We start from the raw sequence: 19688 nt of genomic DNA on the forward strand, positions 1-19688 counted from the left end.
CATGCACCAAGGCCCTGTATTTGCTCTTCAGCACCTCCAAAACAATAACAAAGTTCAAACTGAGCCTCTCACTCCCCTACTTCAATGACTCCTTTCTGCTTTCTGGAGAGAATCCAAAAGCCTTCCCCTGATGCTCAAGACACTTCAGAACTAACCACTAAACAGCTTGTCTCCTCTCTGCAACTTGCCACATAGCTGTCTGTTTTGGCCACAGTGAATCATTTGCTCTTTATAGATCACTGGACAGCCCTGTGTATGTCCTCCAAGCCTGTATGCCTCTTGCTGCCTCTCTGTAAGGCATCCTTCCATTCCATCCATAGACAGATCCTTTACGTATTTCATAAATGTCACCTTTCTCTGTCAGTCCTCGCTGACTACCATTTCTCCAGACTGAGATACATTCCTCTTATAATACGATTCTACTGCATTTAAATGATTTGCCTTTTAGGGCTGAGGATATAGTGTGTAACCTGAAATCTTGGGTTCTATCTCCAGTACCAAAAAAAAAAAAAAAAAATCCTTGAAGCCTACATAGTAAATCCAAGGTCAGGGGCTGGGAATATGGCCTAGTGGTAAAGTGCTCGCCTCGTATACATGAAGCCCTGCGTTAGATTCCTCAGTACCACATATATAGAAAAAAGCCAGAAGGGGCTGGGGATATGGCCTAGTGGCGAGAGTGCTTGCCTCATATACATGAGGCCCTGGGTTCAATGCCCCAGCACCACATATACAGAAAATGGCCAGAAGTGGTGCTGTGGCTCAAGTGGCAGAGTGCTAGCCTTGAGCAAAAAGAAGCCAGGGACAGTGCTCAGGCCCTGAGTCCAAGCCCCAGGACTGGCCAAAAAAAAAAAAGAAAGAAAAGAAAAAAGCCAGAAGTAGCACTTTGGCTCAAGAGGTAGAGTGCTAGCCTTGGGCAGAAAAAAGTCAGGGACAGTGCTCAGGCCCTGAGTCCACGCCCCAGGATTGGCAACAAAAACAAAAATAAATAAATCCAAAGCCAGCCTACGATAAAGAGTAGAGTAAGACTGTCATAAAAATATTTTTTTAAATGGTTTGAGAATCATGGGTCAAAGCCCACTGGGGCAGGAAAGTCCATGAGACTCTTATCTCCAATTAACTACCAGAAGAATGGAAGTGGCACTGTGGCTCAAGTGGTAGAGTACTAGCCTTGAGCAAAAAGAAGCTCAGTGGAAGTAGAGCTCTGGCTCAAAGTGCTATACTAGAGCTAAAGAGCTCAGGGACAATGCCCAGGCCCTAAGAGAGGGGGGGGGGGGCGGGCAGGCTCAGGGACAGTGTCCACACCCTGAATTCAAGCCCCAGGACTGGCCAAAAGAAAAAGAATGTTTGCCTTAATCAGGTACCTGGGGCTCATGCCTATAATCCTAGCTACTCAGGAGACTGAGATCTGAGGATTGTGATTTGAAGCAGCCTGAGCATGAGATTCTTATCTCCAATTAAACACTAGAAGACTGGAAATGGAGCTGTGGCTCAAAGTGATAGAGCACTAGCCTTGAGTGAAAGAACTCAGAGACAGCACCTAGGACCTGAATTCAAGTTCCATGACTGACAAAAAAAAAGTTCATTTAAATCTACTTTGTTAGAGTATACTTTAGAGGATGGCAGCTCTGGGCCTTGCACCTGCTGGGCAGGGACTCTGCCACTTGAGCCATATCTATAATCCTTTTTTAGTTATTTTTCAAATAGGGTCTCTTTACCTAGGCTGGACTGAATCACAAACTTCCTACTTACACCTACCACATAGCTGGGACATCATATTGTACCACCACACCCACCTTTGTGGTTGCCTAGGGGATCTCAGTAACTTTCTTCCTGGACTTCCTGACTTCTGCCTCCTAAGTATCTGGGCTTGCAGACGTGAGCCGACATACCAGCTTGGAGTATAAACATAAATGCAATGACTGTAGGCCACGCGTGGTGGCTCATGCCTGAAATTCAGCAGTCTCAGCAGACTGACGTGCATTGTGGGATGCTCTGGCTGGCTACATTGCAAGACCTTGTCCCAGCCCTCCCAAAACAAAACCAAAGCAAAGCAAAAGGACAAGAATTTCGTTACTATTCTATCATTCATCAGATTTCAGTTGAGAGCTATACACTATTCTGGAGACACAAAAGTCATAGTTCTAGGGGCCCTTAGCCAGTAAGGAAAAATATGAATAAAGATGAGGGTGAGGAGCGTCATACGGCAGAAGAGTACCTATTACTTAGTTAACTTGTATGAGATCATGTGTCCAATCCCCAGCACTGAAAATGAATGAATACACCAATGAATGAATAAATAAGTAGAATTATGATAAATGCTAAAAAGAAAACCACAGAGATAAGACCTAAATGAAACAGAAATGATTATACCTGAACTGGAGAAAGAGTATACCAGGTAGAAAGAAGAGTCTCCTGCATCAGAGAATCAGTAAGAAGCATTACAGCTGAACCATGGGAATTTCTCTACAAAAACTGTAATGGAAAACTTTTTTTTCCATTTGATAATGCTGAGGTTTGAACTCAAGGCCTAGCAGTTGACAGGCAAGCCCCTCTACCACTTGAGCCAATTTTAAAAAGGCTCTAAACTAGAACTGAAATTACCCATCCTTGAAACCTCTATTAACTTCCCAAGTTCTTTGCAAACTGGAAGCAGAGAGCTACCACTGACAAAAAATCAGCACTGAGAAATCATACACACACACACACACACACACACACACACACACACACACGCAAGCTCAAAGTCTGGCATGATACAGTTAATCCCTAAAAGAATCAATGGGGAGATGACAAATAACCCAATAGAAAAATGGACAAAAGATGTACATGACTAGGCATTTCACAGAAGACAGAACATGAATGGCCAATAAATATACAAAAAAATATGCTCAACCTCATTAATAATCAAGAAAATATAAATTCAAACCACCATGAAATGATACTTTATATACAACAGATTGATTAAATACCAATGTTTGCAGCGATAATGCAACAACCAAAACTCATTTATACTTTGGTGGGAATGAATACTGGAGAACAAATTGAGATGAGCTAGAAAAGTTAAAGATAATTTCTTCTTCTGTTTTTTTTTTCTTCCATCAAGAAAAATGGTATTGATAATGGTATTCTTTTAAACTGAGGGTTATTAATAGGTATCCCCTTTATTATTATGCTTCATGATTTATATAAATTTCTATAAAATGTCAGCTATGGGAAGGCAAGGATTTTCATCTTCCTTTGTTCATACCAGTGTTCTCAGCAGCAGGAACAAATCCTGGTACACAGTAGATGTTCAATAAGTATCTGTAGAAGGTACCCAAGAGGCAGCAGCAAGAATATCTTGAGTTCAAGGCCAGCCCAGGCAAAATTATCAACACTATCTCTCAAAACCAAAAATATTAAAAATAAATAAACACAACAAGCCAGGTGTGCTGATGGCTCACTTTGTAATCGTAGCTATTCAGGAACCTGAGATTTGGGAATCAAGGTTTGAGGCCAGCCCAAAGCCAGCCTGGGCAGCAAAGTCTATGAGAATCTCATCTCCAGTGAACAACCAGAAAGCAGAAGTGGAGCTGTAGCTCAAGTGGTAAAGTGACAACCTTAAGCAAAAATGCTAAGGGACAGACCCTGAGTTCAAGCCCCAGTACTAGAACAACAACAACAAAATGGTCTAAGGAAGTGGGTTCTTGCCTAGCAAATCTGAAGCCCTAGATTTAATCTTTGGCACTGAAAAAAAAATCTGTTTAATAAATGAATATATATTACTTCGATTAATTAGTTAGCTAATTTGGGTGAAAAGATACTGAATATTCAAGGCCTCATGTTTGCTAGACAAGTGTTCTACCATTTGAGCCACAAACCCAGTCCTTATTCCTTTATGATTCGAAATTTCATGACCTTTCTTTTTTCTGCCAGTACTGGGGCTTGAACTCAGAGCCTGAGCATTGTTCCTTAGCCTTTTTTTGTCAAAGCTAGCATTCTACCATTTGACCACAGCTCCACTTGTGGCTTTTTTCATAGTTAAATGGAGATAAGACTTACTGGGCTGGCGTCAGACCTTCAGATCTCACTCTCCTGAATTAGCTAGGATGACAGATGTGAGCCACCAGCACAAAAACTCTTTTGACCATCCTTCTGTCACCAACTCTCAGTGATCCCTCCCTCAGAAGCTGAAATATCAAGAGTTTGTTTGTTTCTCTTTTTTCACTTACTATTTGCTTTTAAAAGACTGGTGGCTCCCAGTCTTGCTGTCTGGGAAACTGATTTAGCAAGGGAAAATAGAAAAGTCAACTATCAGTGCCTACCAGCCCATTTCCATGCGAGAATTTGAAAATAACAAGCACATATGAAAGTTAGGGGTATGTCTCCATGATAGACTAGTGCTTAGCATGGTCAAGGCCATAGGTTCAGCTGCAGCTCTACAGAAAAAACATCATTATCATCATCATCACCAGCACCACTACCACTACAAATAAATAGAAGAATTCAAGGCCTAAGAATAATCCATTATAGAATACAAAGTTACCACTCCTACATGAAAGCAAATCCTAGAAGGCTAACACTAGATAAAACCTCAAAATTAATGTTTTTTCCTGGTTTCTCCAAATGGGAAAACTTGAGTGTTAAGAGATGAAGTCAGTTGCAAAGCTCCCCAACTCATTAGTAGTTGGGCTGGGACTAGCGTCTCACCTCCTACTTGCAAGATAGCTGTTCATTTTATGCCACGTGTTGACCACATGTATATCTGGCCAAACCCCTCATAAAGTAGCTTCATTAAAGCCATCAGGAATGAAAGACAATTTATTCATATCCTTCCTCGTCTCTCTGATAAATATATATTTATTTACTTATAAATATTGTCTATATTTATGAGTAATTTTTATATTGTGATCATATATTCTGTGATGCTTTATTCTATGTATATATTATAGATTCAATCCATCTAATTAACATATCCATTACTTTACCAATTTGGCTGTGTGTGTCTGTGTGTAGTGATAATGTTAAAAGTCAATTTTAGCGGCCACATGGCTACTGTATATGTTCTTGATACATTGTATATTGTATATATGTCTACCTGACATAGAGAAGGGATAGAAAAACAGGGCGTAAGAAATGTACACACTGCCCTACTATGTAACTGTACCCTTTTTGCACAACACCTTGTCAAAAAAATTTGTGTTCAATTAATAAATAAATTAAATTTAAAAAATCAATTTTAGCAATCTTTTTTTTTTTTTTTTTGCCAGTCCTGGGCCTTGGACTCAGGGCCTGAGCACTGACCCTGGCTTCTTCCCGCTCAAGGCTAGCACTCTGCCACTTGAGCCACAGCGCTGCTTCTGGCCGTTTTCTGTATATGTGGTGCTGGGGAATCGAACCTAGGGCCTCGTGTATCCGAGGCAGGCACTCTTGCCACTAGGCTATATCCCCAGCCCCAATTTTAGCAATCTTGAAATATGCAGTATATTTAACTATGCTTGCCATGCAGATCAGATCACTAAAACTTATTTTGACTGGTCAGGGGCTCAAATTCTGGGCCTAGGCACTGTCCCTGAGCTCCTTTTGCTCAAGACTAGCACTCTACCACCACAACATCACTTCTGGCTTTCTCTGTGGTTAATTGGAGATAAGAGTCTCACAAACGTTCCTGCCCAGGCTGGCTTTGAATGCAATCCTCAGATCTCTGCCTCCTGAATAGCTAGGATTACAGGTGTGAGCCAGCAGCAACCAGCTAATTTCTCCAGTCGTAACTGAAATTTGGTACCCTTGATCAATACATCTTCCCTTTCCCCATCTCCACAAGACGTTTTTCTCCTTTTGTGTCTTCCTGTCTCCTCTGTCTCTTTCTGTCTCTTTAATTTCTTTCATGTTTCTTCTTGTGAATCCCTCTCTCTGGAGTTCCAGATTGAATCGTGGTGAGCTGTATGATTTTTGCTGTTGTTATCTGTTCTTCTGTAAAGTTCTGTTTCCTGTTGAAAAGCAATCAAGACTCTTTTTTACTCTTCTTTTTTTTTTTTTTTTTTTGTGACCTTTGTGGAAAAGAACTGCGGGAATTTCTATATGAGAGATGCTGAACCTCCCTGCTAGCCTATCTAGTCAATTAAAATGAGTCTCTGGCCCCCTTGAGGGTTGTTAACCAATCCATGGAAAGAAAAGATCAATCTCATTTCTTCCGTCACTACTATGGTGGGAGGCTGCTAACCAGTCAGAAACTGCCACTAGCAGTCATTAGAAAAACCGGCCAATCAGGCCAACCTTGTTACATGGCCTGGTAGGAAAAGAAAAGGATTGATTGGAAAGGATAGTTCTGGCTCCACACCCTTTCCTTTCTGGATCCCAGCTCCCTCAGCAAGGTGAAGGAGGGACCCTTCTCCAAGGGTTAAGAAGATCCCTAGACTATTAGCTAATATTTTCTTGGATCATATATTTTGGCTTCAAGTTCCCTTCTCCCTCATAGACCTTCATCCTGTCTTTGTAGTCCCAATGTTCTCCTAAGATCTAATGTCTTCCTTCACACCTTGTTGCCATAGCCCCTAGCATTCTCAGCTTCCCCACAGATATCCACCCACCAATATGTCAAATAACTCCTTTTGCATGCTTTGTGCGGTGGAAAAAAGTTTAGTGAGATTTGAGTCTCTTTCAAGCCATAGACCTTTCAGAGAAGGACCTTGCAATAAACAATTTCTAAGGAGTAGTTGCAGAATTGAATTGCAATGCCCTAAACTCTAATCATAATGGTGGTGATGATGATAGCAATTATTGGATTTTTACAGGGTGCCAAGCACCTTGCTAGAAAAAGCTTCACATATATTACTATCCCAATATTGGCCTTAGGGTAAACACTGCTGTTATTCTCAATTTACAAGGGAGGAGATTGATTTTGAGGGGTTAAAGTAAATAATAACTTGCCCAAGGTCACACAGTGATCTGGGAACCTTAGTTTGTATACCTAGAGACCAGACTTTAGGGATAAAGGATAGCAGATGTTGCAGGCTTCCAGACTTCCTCGCCGGCTCCTTCCCTGACCCTCCCTTGAGATTCTTCACCATCTCTGAGATGGCCTCAATTGCCGCCACAAGCAGCTGCTCCTAAGTACTACAACTGTTCAGCTTCCTAGAATGTGAAGCTGAGGGGGAAAGGAATTCAGTTTGGGTGTAGGTTGTGTGTGTGTGTGTCTGTCTGTCTGTCTGTCTGTCACGGGGGTGGCGGGGGTCTGCCGGGAAGAAACTCCTAAATCTGCCAGGCGCCTGCGGCTCATGCCTGCTGTCCTAGCTAACTCAAGAGGCTGAGATCCGAGGGTCAGGGTTCAAAGCCAACCCCAGGCAGGAAAGTCTGTGAGGCTCCCATCTGCAGTGAATCCCCAGAAAGCCAGAAGTGGAGCTGCGGCTCCAGCGCTCGAGCTGGAGCTCCATGGCAGCAGCGCCCAGGCCCCGAGTTCAAGCCCCGGCACTGGCACAAGAAGAAGGCAACCCTCCCTGAGGCCTAGCCAGCCCGCCTTCCCCGTCTCCACCAGCGTCCCTCCGGGGCTTGGGGCTCTAGTAAATAAATAACCTGTTGCTTGGTTCTCCGAGTTCCTTGTTCCCGCCCTAGCCCCAGTCCACCACCAACAAGGAGAGAGAGAGGAGAGGGAGAGGTGCGGGGAGCTTGGGGCGCGGGGGGGGGGGGCGGGGGATGGTAAAGGGGGCCGGAGCCCGGGAGCCCCGCTCACTCGGCTGGAGCCCCCACCCCGTCCCCGCCGCTGCAGAGTCTCCCCTCCCCCTCCCTTCCAGGAGCTTCAGGGCCATAAAAATGCAGATGGAGGATCGGTGTGAAATAACGGGCCCGTATAAATCCCTCTGCCGCCCGCCCGCAAGATGGATGGGCCGCATTGAAATTCCTGCGCGCGGATAATTAAACCCGGGGCCTCATCCGGGCAAAATTACATTCCTGTAATGGCGCCGCTCGGGGTCCCGGGAAATGGCTCCGCGGGCTCTCCGCGGCGGGTTTTATCGCCGGCCGGGGTGTGCCTGGCTGCGGCTCGCCTCTCCTCCGGGACCGTAAAGCTGCTGCCGTGATTTATCCTCCCCTTCTCCCAAATCCGATTAAATGGAGGCGCTCGGGGGGCCGGGGCGCCGGGGGGGCCCCGGGAGCCGGCGAGGGGGGCGGCGGCAAGGACGGGGCCAAGGAGGGGAGGACAAACGGCCCCTCCGAGGGCGGCGGATTTGGCTTTATTTACAGCCATGGCTTCCTTTTTTTTCTTCTTCTTCTTTTCTTTCTTTTTTTAATAAGGGTTTTGGCGATGCTCCCACCCCCCCCCCCGCCCCCGCCAGCCCCACCACGCTCTCCATCGTTCTTGTGCTGCGTTCCAGCACGATGCCTGGACGGCCGGGGCTCGGGGGCTCGGTGCCCCGCAGGCCTGGCGGGCCTGGAGCGAGCGAGCGAGCGAGCGAGCGAGCGGGGGCTCCTGGAGGGGACGCCTTCCAAGCCGCCTCCCACCGGGGGCTCGAGCCCCGGGGCGCGGGAGAGAAGATTGGGGAGTGGGCGGGGGGGGGGGGCGAGGGAAACCCTCCGGGCAGCCGTCGGCCCAGGAGCAGCCAGGACCGCGGCTCGGGCCCGCAGGTCACCCGTGCACCCGGGACGACAGCTCCCGAGGACACACCCAGCCCCCGTGCGTGACTCGCTAATACCGAGGCCGAGGAACAGGGACACGGAGGGGAGGCGAAGCCAGCAGAAGCAGCTGTGCGGCGTTTCCGTTGACTATTCGCCCATTGAGTCCGTTTTCCATCCAGCGATGCCAGGGAGCCAGGAACCCCATGATTTACCTCCTCCTACTCCTACATTTTAGCCACTGAACCCCCAATCTCTCTCGCACGCTACTTAACACGCAATTTCTCGGTGGGCTTCCTCCTCGCCCGGGGTGATTGCGCATGTTCAGAAATGGCCGGCCGGCCTTGCAGCTTCTTCTCTCAAACGCCAGGTGGAGCATCGTACCCGATGCCACCTGCCACGCTGACAGGCGGCGCTGTGGCGGCCTCAACCGGCGCTCAGCGTTACGGTCACTCTAGCCGCCGGTGGAGCAAACTCGTTGGTCCTGGCCACGCATGCGCTAAGCCTTCCTCTTCGTATTCCCGCCCCCCCCGCCCCTTTCTGTCTTCTCTGCCCTGGGAGCAGGTAAGGCTTTGGGGCCTGTGACTTTCCCTGAGCCGCGCAGGCGCGCGGTCCACCCCTCCTCGCGCCGATGCCTTGAGGTCCCTACTTTGTTTGTCCCCATCCCGGTCCTCGCACTCTCCCCGGTTCTCGGTGCCCCCGCGCCCGAGGACGATGCTTTTGGGCGTGCGGGTGACCTCCAGCCGCGCGGGCCTGGCGCCATCTTGGGCGTCTCGTGCAAGGCGGGAGCGGGAGGAGGCCTCGGAGCTGGCGAAAGTGGGATCCCAGGAGGGCAACCCTGGAGGATGCCGCCCTTCTCGCCCTTGGGCCCGTGCAGACGCTGCCCTCCCACCTGCCTGCGCCTACTTTTAGCCTTTATTCCGAAACCTCCAGACTTTCAGCCTCAGGACCTCGGTGCCTCCGCGCTACGGGGAGAGTGCATCGTCCGAAGCCACCAGTCCCTGCCTAGTCAGCATCCATTCAAACAATTAAACTGTAATCGTGACCCTTACAGAACATCCTCCCGCCGGCAATGGCGAGGTTAAAAGAGAGAGGTCTGGTTTTGTGAGCCATTCAGCTGTTTCCCAGTGCCATTCTCTTACTTGGCCTGGTACACCCCCAGTGAAGAGGAACACATCACAAATGGGTGGGCTAGAAGGGGCAGATCCAGAAAGTGGGGTATGGCCCCTGCCAAGCATTCGTTTTCACCTGTCATCTTCCTTGTCATGTGTTTATGAAGCGTCTCAGATTCTGCCATCAAGCGGAAGAAAAGGCTTAAAGAAGGGAATGGTTAAGTTAGCACGCCTGTAACTTGGTGAATTAGAATGAATTCACCAGTGAATGAATTAGAAGCTCTGATTTTGGAGAGTCTGTGCCCAAGTATAAGCAAACCATGGCAGACTTCCCACGGCTGGATGAGATCTGCAGAAGGGCAAGCTCCATATTTGCTAGTCTTGGTTTGGACCCATTACATGTCAACACCGTATTATACTCCTTAACAGATATTAGTTTGAATTAACATTTAATCCCTGTAAGGTCGTGTGTGTGTGTGTGTGTGTGTGTGTGAGAGAGAGAGAGAGAGAGAGAGAGAGAGTGTGTCCTGGGGCTTGAACTCACGGCCTGGGCCCTGTCCCTAAGCTGCTTTTGCTCAAGGCTAGCGCTCTATGACTTTAACCACAGCACCACCTCTGGCTTTTTCTGTTTATGTGGTCCTGAGGAACCCAGGGTTTCACACATGCTAAATAGACAAGCACTCTACTACTAAGCCACATTTCCAGCTTTCTGTTTTATAAACGATAGTTTTAAGGCTTCGCTGCTTTTCGGGGTGAAAAAAATTCCCTTATGTAAAACTTTTAGAGAAGTATTGGGTTTTGACTCAAGAAAATATGAATGGTTGGGTGGCAAAACTGGGGTAAAGTTGCATATAAGCTGAAATCAGAGTTCTAGGTTGGACATAACCCAGACAAACATTCATCTACAGGTAATTAATTAGGAGACTGGATTCGGAAGTATTGTACCCTAGGACAGTTTTTGAGACAATTTAATTTAAGGAAGTGATGTTCAACAGGCATTTGTATTCACTGAGTACTTCCATCCTCTGGCATACTAGAATTTAAAAGTGAAAATATCCAACTTAAAATCCTACCTCTGCCACTACCATAATTGATACTGTTGTTAATTCATCTTAAGTATATGTACCTTAATGGTAAAGGACAATTCATTCAGGAAAATTTGAAGTACAGGGCATGTGAGCAGTCTGGACTAGGGAATGTCTAGAGCCCAAAAATAATGGGGAAGAGGGTATAATAGCATGAAACCCCATGGTTCATGCCTACAGTCCTAACTCCTTTGGAGTCTGAGATTGTTGGGATTGCACATCAAAGCCAACCTGGGCTGAAAAGTTCTTGAGGACCCTTTCAAAGAACTAAATGTAGGAATGCATCCTAGGTATTGTAGTTACCAGGAGGCCTAATACAAGTGGATATACCCATACCCTTCCCTGGGCAAGAGGCAAGACTATCTAAAAAATTTTAATGAACAAAAATCAGGGATAAGCTGGACTTTGGTAGCACATGCCTATAATCCTAGACATTCTGGAGGCTGAGATCTGAGGATCATGGCTTGAAGCCAGACCAGGCAGGAAAGTCTGTGAGACATCTCTAATTAACTACCAGAAAACCAGAAGTGGAGCTATGGCTCCACTACTCTACCACTCCACTAGTGGTAGAGTACTAGCCTTAAGCAAAGGAGCTCAGGGACAGTGCCCATACCCTGACCAAAAGAAGGAAGAAGCTCGGGGACAGCGCCTAGGCTGCGTATATCTACTTGTTTATTTGTTTTGGGTTTTTTTTTTGCCAGTCCTGCATCGTGGACTAAGGGCCTGAGCACTGTCCCTAGCTTCTTTTTGCTCAAGGCTAGTACTCTACCTCTTGAGCCACAATGCCACTTCTGGCTTTTTTCTATAGATGTGGTGCTGAGGAATGGAACCCAGGGCTTCTTGTATACGAGGCAAGCACTTTACCACTAGGCCATATTTCCAGCCCTGTGTATATTTATTATACAAGCAAGGGTTTCACTGATGACTCATTCCATGCATGCATGTAGTGTGCTTTGATCATTATTCACCCACTCAGGAGTAAGCATGTTTATGTATGTATTTCCTGGTCCTGGGGCTTGAACTCAGGGTGTGAACCACTGGAGTGCCAGTTTGAATGAGTATTTTTAATACATATACCACCTCAATTCTGGCTCAAGTGGGCTTCTTACTCCACTTGGACAAACCCTGCCATTACGCATTTAACTGACCCTCTTTTCTCTCTGTTCTAGCTTAGGCATTTACAGAATATAAGGATTTCTTTAAGATCTTGGGGGTCACAAAATGTAATATGTTTTAGTGTAATGGTGAAAGGGAATAGTTTTATAGTCATTGTCAATTAGAGTAATGTCAGGTTGTTTGTTTTTAAATTTTAATTTTTTTTTGGGGGGGGGACCAGTCCTGGGCCTTGAACTCAGGGCCTGACCACTGTCCCTGGTTTCTTTTTGCTCAAGGCTAGCACTCTACCACTTGAGCCACAGTGCCACTTCTGGCCATTTTCTATATATGTGGTGCTGGGGAATTGAACCCAGGGCTTCATGTATACGAGGCAAGCACTCTTGCCACTAGGCCATATCCACAGCCCAGAAATTGAAATCTTTTGATGAGTTACATGCTTCTAAGGAATTAAGTTAAAAGATTGTTGGAGAACTTCCAGTGTCTTGGGCTTGGTAGTACACATCTGTAATCCCAGCAATAATGAGTTGGAGGCAGAAGATTGCAAGTTTCAGGCTAGCCTAGGCTATGAGATCCTGCCTCAAAAAATTAAACAACAATCTCCCAAGACTACAGACTTTAATCTTTAGAGGCTGGGGCTGATAGTTAAGTGGTAAACCTCATGTTTAAAGAGCAACTTCTAGCCAGGTGCTGGTGGCCCACACCTACAATCCTAGCTACTCAGGAGGCTGAGATCTGAGGAGTATAGTTCAAAGCCAGCTTGGGCAGGAAGTAAGTCCATGAGAATCTTTTTTCCAATTAACCACCAGAAAACTGGAAGTGGTGCTGTAGCTCAGAATGGTAGAACCTTGAGCAAAAGAGCTCAGGGATAGTGTCGAGACCCTGAATTAAAGCCCCATGAATGACAAAAAGAAGAAGTGGGGCAACTTTAGATCCAGACAGATCCAGAAAGAGGTGCTTCTTAATAAAAATTAAAAACAAGTGTGGCAAAGAACATGGGAAGTTATTCTGACAATCCTAAATAATGAGACTGTGGGATTGGATGACAAGCTGTAAAGCAGAGACCTGGTGACTATGCAGACCATGACACACCCAGTTATAAGGAAATGTTCATTTTGAGGTTCTGTCTCCATCTCACTGATGACTTGAGGTCAGTCACTGCTTTTTGCCAGTTAAGCTTTCTAGAGCCCCTTCTAATGCAGCATTAAACAAGCACTGTTTTCAAGATAGTTTCTCTAATTCCAGCTCTCCTGCCACACCCCCTCGCCCCTGAAAATGTATGCCTGCTCCAAGTTTGTCTCTACACCCTCCTTGGTAAGTACTGCTTTTTTTCTGGGAAACTTGATGGAAGGACACCTTGTTTCTTTCCTCTCGGACCTTGTTCTTCACAGCTGGGCTGGGAGAGGGGAAGTGAGATTCTTGGGAAGGGGCAGCCGTTTGCTGTGTGGTAGCCAGACAGGAGAGTGAATGCTTGCCAGGCATTCCTGCTGGATACAGCCAAGGTCACATTCTCAGTCCTGTAGCTGTATGCTCCTGTAAACTGGAATCCACCTACAAGTGGAAAGCATAGAGTCCAGGGTGAAGTGTGTGTTATGTGTAGGATCTTGTCATGAATGAGCCACATGAATAGTTCATTCTGGGAACTGAAGTTTGGGTAAAAGGCTAAAATACACATTGGAAAGTACTTGGCTTAGAAGCAACAGTATTAAAACAGGCATTAAAAATTAAATAGTTAAAGGGGAACATCAAAATGGTGAGACAAAGGTTAAAAGATTGCAGCAGCAATACTTACAAGATAATATGCTGCAAACCAACTGTACAGCTGAGGTGGGGGGGAATCGGGGAGGAGGGAAGGTGAGAGAAAAATGAGGGAGGAGGTAACAAGCGTGATAAGAAATTTACTGCTATACATATGAAACAACCCTTCTATACATCACTTTGACAATAAAAAATTTAAAAGGGGGGCTGGGAATATGGCCTAATGGTAAAGTGCTCACCAAGTATACATGAAGTCCTGGGTTCGATTCCTCAGCACTATATATATATATATATATATACATATATATGCATATGTATATACATATATATATATATATAAAGCTGGAGGTGGCGCTGTGGCTCAAGTGGTGGAGTGTTAGCCTTGAGGGATAAATAAATAAAAGTTTTATTAAAATAAATAGCAGAGGCAGTTCATCTGTAAATACAATGGAGTGATTCTAATAGTAGGTAACATTACTGGCACATGCCTGGCACTTCACCAACCAACCCTGAGAGTATTCCTTGTAAAAATGACAGCAAAGGCTTAGAACAATTTAAGTGACTTAGGAGATTGCACAGCTGACAGAAAATTAGGATTTGAGTCTGGAGCTATCTGGATCTAAAGCCCTGGCTGTTGTTATTTGTTTTAGAGATATTAGCTTGGGATTAGATATTGGCTGGGGTGTGTGTATGTGTAAATTTTGAGTATGGATTTTTGTGTGTTTTCTAGAGGATATTTTGACTATCCTTGGTCTAGTTTGGCTATCTATGGACTGGCCCTTACCAAATATATCTCTCTGTTGATTGAATTAAATGCTCCCGAGACTTGGATTTCTTCCCCAGGGCTATAAAAGGGACAAGCATGGATAACCTTGTGGCCTCCCAAAAGGAAGTAGACTTTATTTTCTTTTTGCCAGTCCTGGGCCTTGGACTCAGGGCCTGAGCACTGTCCCTGGCTTCTTCCCGCTCAAGGCTAGCACTCTGCTGCTTGAGCCACAGCACCGCTTCTGGCCGTTTTCTGTATATGTTGGTGCTGGGGAATCGAACCTAGGGCCTCGTGTATCCGAGGCAGGCTCTCCTGCCACTAGGCCATATCCCCAGCCCGACTTTATTTTCTTAAAAGCCTAAAGCCAGCTAGGTGCTGGTGGCTCACACCTGTAATCCTAGCTACTCAGGAAACTGGGAATCTAAGGATTGCAATTCAAAGCCAGCTGGGCAGAAAAGTTTGTGAGACTCTGATCTCCAATTAACCACCTTAAAACCAGATTGAGCACAAAAGCTGAGGGACGTTGCCCAAACCCTGAGTTCAAGCCCCCTGACAGACAAAAAAAAAAATGCCTGAAGCCAGGTATGGTGGTAACACATCTGTAATCCCAGTTATTCAAGAAGTGGAGGCAGCAGGATCCTGAATTCAAGCCTAGCCTGGGTAAAGGTAGTGAGACCCTGTCTCAAAGAAAGATTTATCCAAGACTGTGAAAAAATGGAAAGGGGCACCAGAGAAGAGAAATTGCAACTTGGCATGGTTCTGTAAGTCCTTGCTACAGCCTTCCTTCACCTTCCTGCCATTTTTTCCTACTAGGTCAGGAGCACCTGTCAGCTGCTGAGCCGACCACTATCTGTAGTGATACTGAACCGACCAGGGACACTGACAGATGAGGTACCTTAACAGGTGGAATCTGGGGCTGTAGCTGGTGGGTAGGGAGGGTTACCTGCCAGAACCAGCAGGGGGAGTGCTGAGGACAATCATCACACACTGAAATTTGGGGAGGATCAAGGCCTCTGGCTTTAGGTAGAAGTGGAAGGCAGTTAATACCATGGACATTTTAGTACTCCAGCTTTTTGGCCCCTGTGTGCCACTCTTAGCTATCATTACTTGACATGGTCTACTCATTGTCCCAGGCTCCAAGAACAACATCAGACCTTAGACTTAGATATCTAGAACATACCTGAGTTGTGAAGGAATTTGAAATCTACTTCCTACATTAAAAAGCTTTGCTTGTCAGCACTTCAGGGAGTTTTCCAAAGACTTAAATGATTTTTCCATCTGGGGAAGAAACCATGGAATTTGACAGCACAAAAGGCTTAAATGGTATGTTTCCAAATGGGGAAAGAAGGAGTTTCCTAAAAAACTTTGCCTTCTACCTGTCTTTTCACAGAGCCACAGTAGCTTAGCAGGCCCGCGCCCCCTGACCTCACGTGTCCCCAGCTGCAGCTTCCAAACCAGCGCCATTTCAAGGGACATTGACACAGCAGCCAAGTTCATTGGGGCTGGGGCTGCCACAGTCGGAGTAGCTGGCTCTGGGGCTGGGATTGGCACAGTATTTGGGAGCCTCATCATTGGTTATGCCAGGTACGTAAGTTGGGCCTTCCATTGGTCCTCTTGTGCTACTCAAAGGTCTGGGCAGAAATATTAGGGGGTCTAGGGCTATATTGTCTTAATAGTAGCCCTTCACTACATGAAGGTACATGAAGGTTAATAACCTAAATTGAATTAATGAAAAATGAATACAGTTTAGGTTTTCAGTTCCTCAGTTACACATATTCCACAAGCTCAGAAGCCACACGTGCACTTGTGCCTAGAGACAATTGTACTGGACGGAGAATTTACATCACTGGAGAAAGTTCTATTGAACAACTTTAGTGTACAGCAGGGCCTGGCAAACTAAGACCTGAGGGTTAAATTTGGGCCACAGCCTAGTTTTCCATAGTTGAACTAAGAGTGGTTATTTTAAAGATTCTTTTTAAAACCTACAACTAGGGAAGATTCTGGAATGTTCTTCTAAGAACGTGATAGATGTCAAGAGTCCCAGCTACCCCAGCTTTGTCTGCATCCTAGCACCACATTGTATGGCACAATACTTTTAGAGTTACTCTTTCACATGAAATGTAACACAGAGCCTGTGCACCCCACAAGCCCTACAGTGTTTGCTCTTGGACCTTTACAGAAAAAGTATGCCATCCCCAATCTAGGACTCCATCAGTGCTGTGGCTTTTCTGCTGTTTTCGCTGGCTCTAGGAGTTCCCTCTCTCACTCCTGGGACAGCTGCCTCTGTAGCTCAGTCCTGCAGGTTCCTAACACCTGGGACTGTTCCATCTCTACCAACTCTGGATAACTTGCTATTAGAGCTAAATTAATCCTCCAGGGACCAGCAGGTTCTCTTAATGTCTAGGGAAAAATCAAGTTTTTTTGTTTTGGTTTTTTGTTGTTGTTTTTTTTTTTTTTTTTTGGTTCGTTTGTTTTGGGATTTATATTAAACACAAAGCATTACTACTTTTGTGTTCACAGTTCTGTTAAAAGCTGATGATACTCACTGTATGTGGTAGTTGACACCTATAATCCTATTGTCCCAGCTCCTTAGGAGACATATTGTAGTTCAAGGCCAGCTAGGGCAAAAAGTTAATGAAATCTCATCTGAACCAATAAAAAGTTGGGTATTGTAGAGTGCACCTTTGTGGGAATTGTTCATAGAAAGTCCAGGCCAGCCTGTCCATAAACATGAAATCCCATTCAAAAATAACTAAAGCAGAAGGGACTGGAGGCATCGCTCAAGTGGTAGAGTGCCTTTAGTAAACACAAGGCCCTGAAATGGAACCTCAGTGTGAATCACACACAACACACACACACGGGTGAGGCTAACCCATCAGTACTTCCTAGAGGTGTCAGTAAGGGAAGTAGAGATTATGTGTTCACTTTTAAAATTAGGAGTCATTTATTCCATATAATATATCTATATATTAATATGATAATATAACCATATTATGTTAATGTAACAACACAACAGACCATTTAGCATCAGAAAACCCAAGATCTCTTTAACGTTTGAAATGAGAAAAGGAAGTCATCCCTTCTTCCAACTCTCCTGTGCTCTGAAAACATGTTTTTCAAATTGTGGCCACAAAGCCTCAGGATTCCAAAGATAAAAAGTTTTTTTTTTAATTGGGTTTAAGTTATTACATATATTTCACAGTATACATTTTAACGTTAACAATGATGAAATTTGTCATTCTACTCTACATAGCTTGTGAAGTCTGTGAACTTTAACAATAAAATTATTTTCTCCATTTTGGATGATATGTACATTATTTTCCTTTTGTTTAGGAACACAAAGATATGAAGTTTAAAAGACTGCTCTAGAAAGACCCTACCACTCTGGGTATCTTTTGCATCCTATTCAGGCCCTGGATATTACATGTCCAGCTCTAGAGAGTTTAAGTTAGGATGATGGGGTTGATCCACTGGAAAATGTAATGTTTATACCTAGGCCATGTTTTGAATTGTCTACTCCCAGCTCATTCTGTCCAGGAGACCTTGAGGTATAGGGACAAGAATTGGAGCATTAAAAAAAAAAAAAAAGAATTGGAGCATGATACTGTCTCCTCGAATGAGTCCTTAAGGAAAATGAGCTTGAAGGGAAATATCTCCTTGAGCCCATCTTGGGTTTTTGCTTGGTTGCTTACAGTACTAGGGTTTGAATGAGGGCCTCACACTTGCTTAGCTGGCAGTCCACCACTTGAGCTACTGCTCAAAAGCCCTGCTTTTTGCTGGTTATTTTCAGGATGGAGTTTTGAAGACTTGTCTGAGGACAAGTTGGCCTTAAACTGTGATCATTCGGATCACAGCCTTCCCAGTAGCAAGGATTACAGTCACGAGCCACCAGTGCCCAGTTTATTTTGGCCGTATCTTTGTATGGACTAGAAATTCAGTCTTTTTTTTTCCCCCCCTCTCCTAGGAACCCTTCTCTGAAGCAGCAGCTCTTCTCCTATGCCATTCTGGGCTTTGCCCTCTCGGAGGCCATGGGGCTCTTTTGCCTGATGGTGGCCTTTCTCATCCTCTTCGCCATGTGAAGGAGTCATCTCCACCTCCCATAGTTTTTTCTCCTATGTCTTGTCTGCCCTGTATGTTCCTTTTCCTGTACCTCCCCAGGAAGTCTGGGGAAAGTGGTTGGCTCAGGGTTTGACAGAGAGAAGACAAAATAAATACTGTATTAATAAGATGTTTCGTGAGTCTCCTGTGTATATTTCTTTTCCACAGTTGGCTAAGTGCCTTGGTGAGAGTACAAGGCCTGGAAGATGGTGATAATTCTGAACTCAACATTTACTCTTACTTTTCTGTTCCAGGAAAGCTTCATTCAAAATAGCTTTTAAATGTTTATCACCTGTTATGGCCTGGTACTTGCTTTGGAGGATTAGGGTCACTAGCAACTTACAGTGCTGGCTTAGCATGGTGACTAATAGGCTTTCTGTTAAATGATCACTGGCTCTAGCCTGGCTCAGGCCCTCATTATCACCCATCTGGTCTATTAGAAGAACCTTTTAACTGGCCACCTGCCTCTAGTTTTCCCGCTAACATTTACTGTTCACTGACAGGTAAATTTTCCCTTAAGTACAAGACTCATCATTTACCAATTTAAAAACTTATCTTTATCTTTTTTTCTTCTTTGAGATGATCCTGACACATTGCCCAGGTTGAACTTAAATTCCTAGACTTCAATAAGCCTCCCAAAGTAGCTAGGACTGCTGGCATACACTACTACACTGGCCTTCTCTTTCATTCCCATATACCACCCAAGTAGACTGCTGCTCATTTTCTAATTCTCTCCTGTCCTTACCATGTCATCCAGTCTTGCTTTCTGCTCATCTCTTTTTCACTGGATCTTTATTTGCACCCTTTTTCAGAATCACTCTTAACTTTAAAAATTCAGCTTAAATACTTTGCTCTATGTAGCTATTTCCTAAAGTGCTTACTTTTTTTTTTTTTTTTTGGCCAGTCCTGGGCCTTGGACTCAGGGCCTGAGCACTGTCCCTGGCTTCTTCCCGCTCAAGGCTAGCACTCTGCCACTTGAGCCACAGCGCCGCTTCTGGCCATTTTCTGTATATGTGGTGCTGGGGAATCGAACCTAGGGCCTCGTGTATCCGAGGCAGGCACTCTTGCCACTAGGCTATATCCCCAGCCCCCTAAAGTGCTTACATATATATATATATATATATATATATATATATATATATATATATATATATATATATATATATATTT

General features: G+C 45.0%; 1 protein-coding gene across 1 annotated transcript; it reads left to right on the forward strand.

Moving 5' to 3' along the window:
* Positions 1-9097: 9097 nt before the first annotated feature.
* Atp5mc2 (ATP synthase membrane subunit c locus 2) lies at positions 9098-18648 on the forward strand. Its single transcript, XM_048363196.1, has 5 exons — positions 9098-9150; positions 13142-13210; positions 15234-15311; positions 15811-16004; positions 18385-18648. Exons 2-5 carry the CDS (start codon positions 13172-13174, stop codon positions 18497-18499), a joined length of 426 nt encoding a protein of 141 aa, XP_048219153.1. The 5' UTR covers positions 9098-9150; positions 13142-13171; the 3' UTR covers positions 18500-18648.
* The last annotated feature ends 1040 nt before the right edge of the window (positions 18649-19688 follow it).

The sequence above is a fragment of the Perognathus longimembris genome, chromosome 1 (assembly GCF_023159225.1).
Source record: "Perognathus longimembris pacificus isolate PPM17 chromosome 1, ASM2315922v1, whole genome shotgun sequence".
Lineage (NCBI taxonomy): Eukaryota > Metazoa > Chordata > Mammalia > Rodentia > Heteromyidae > Perognathus > Perognathus longimembris.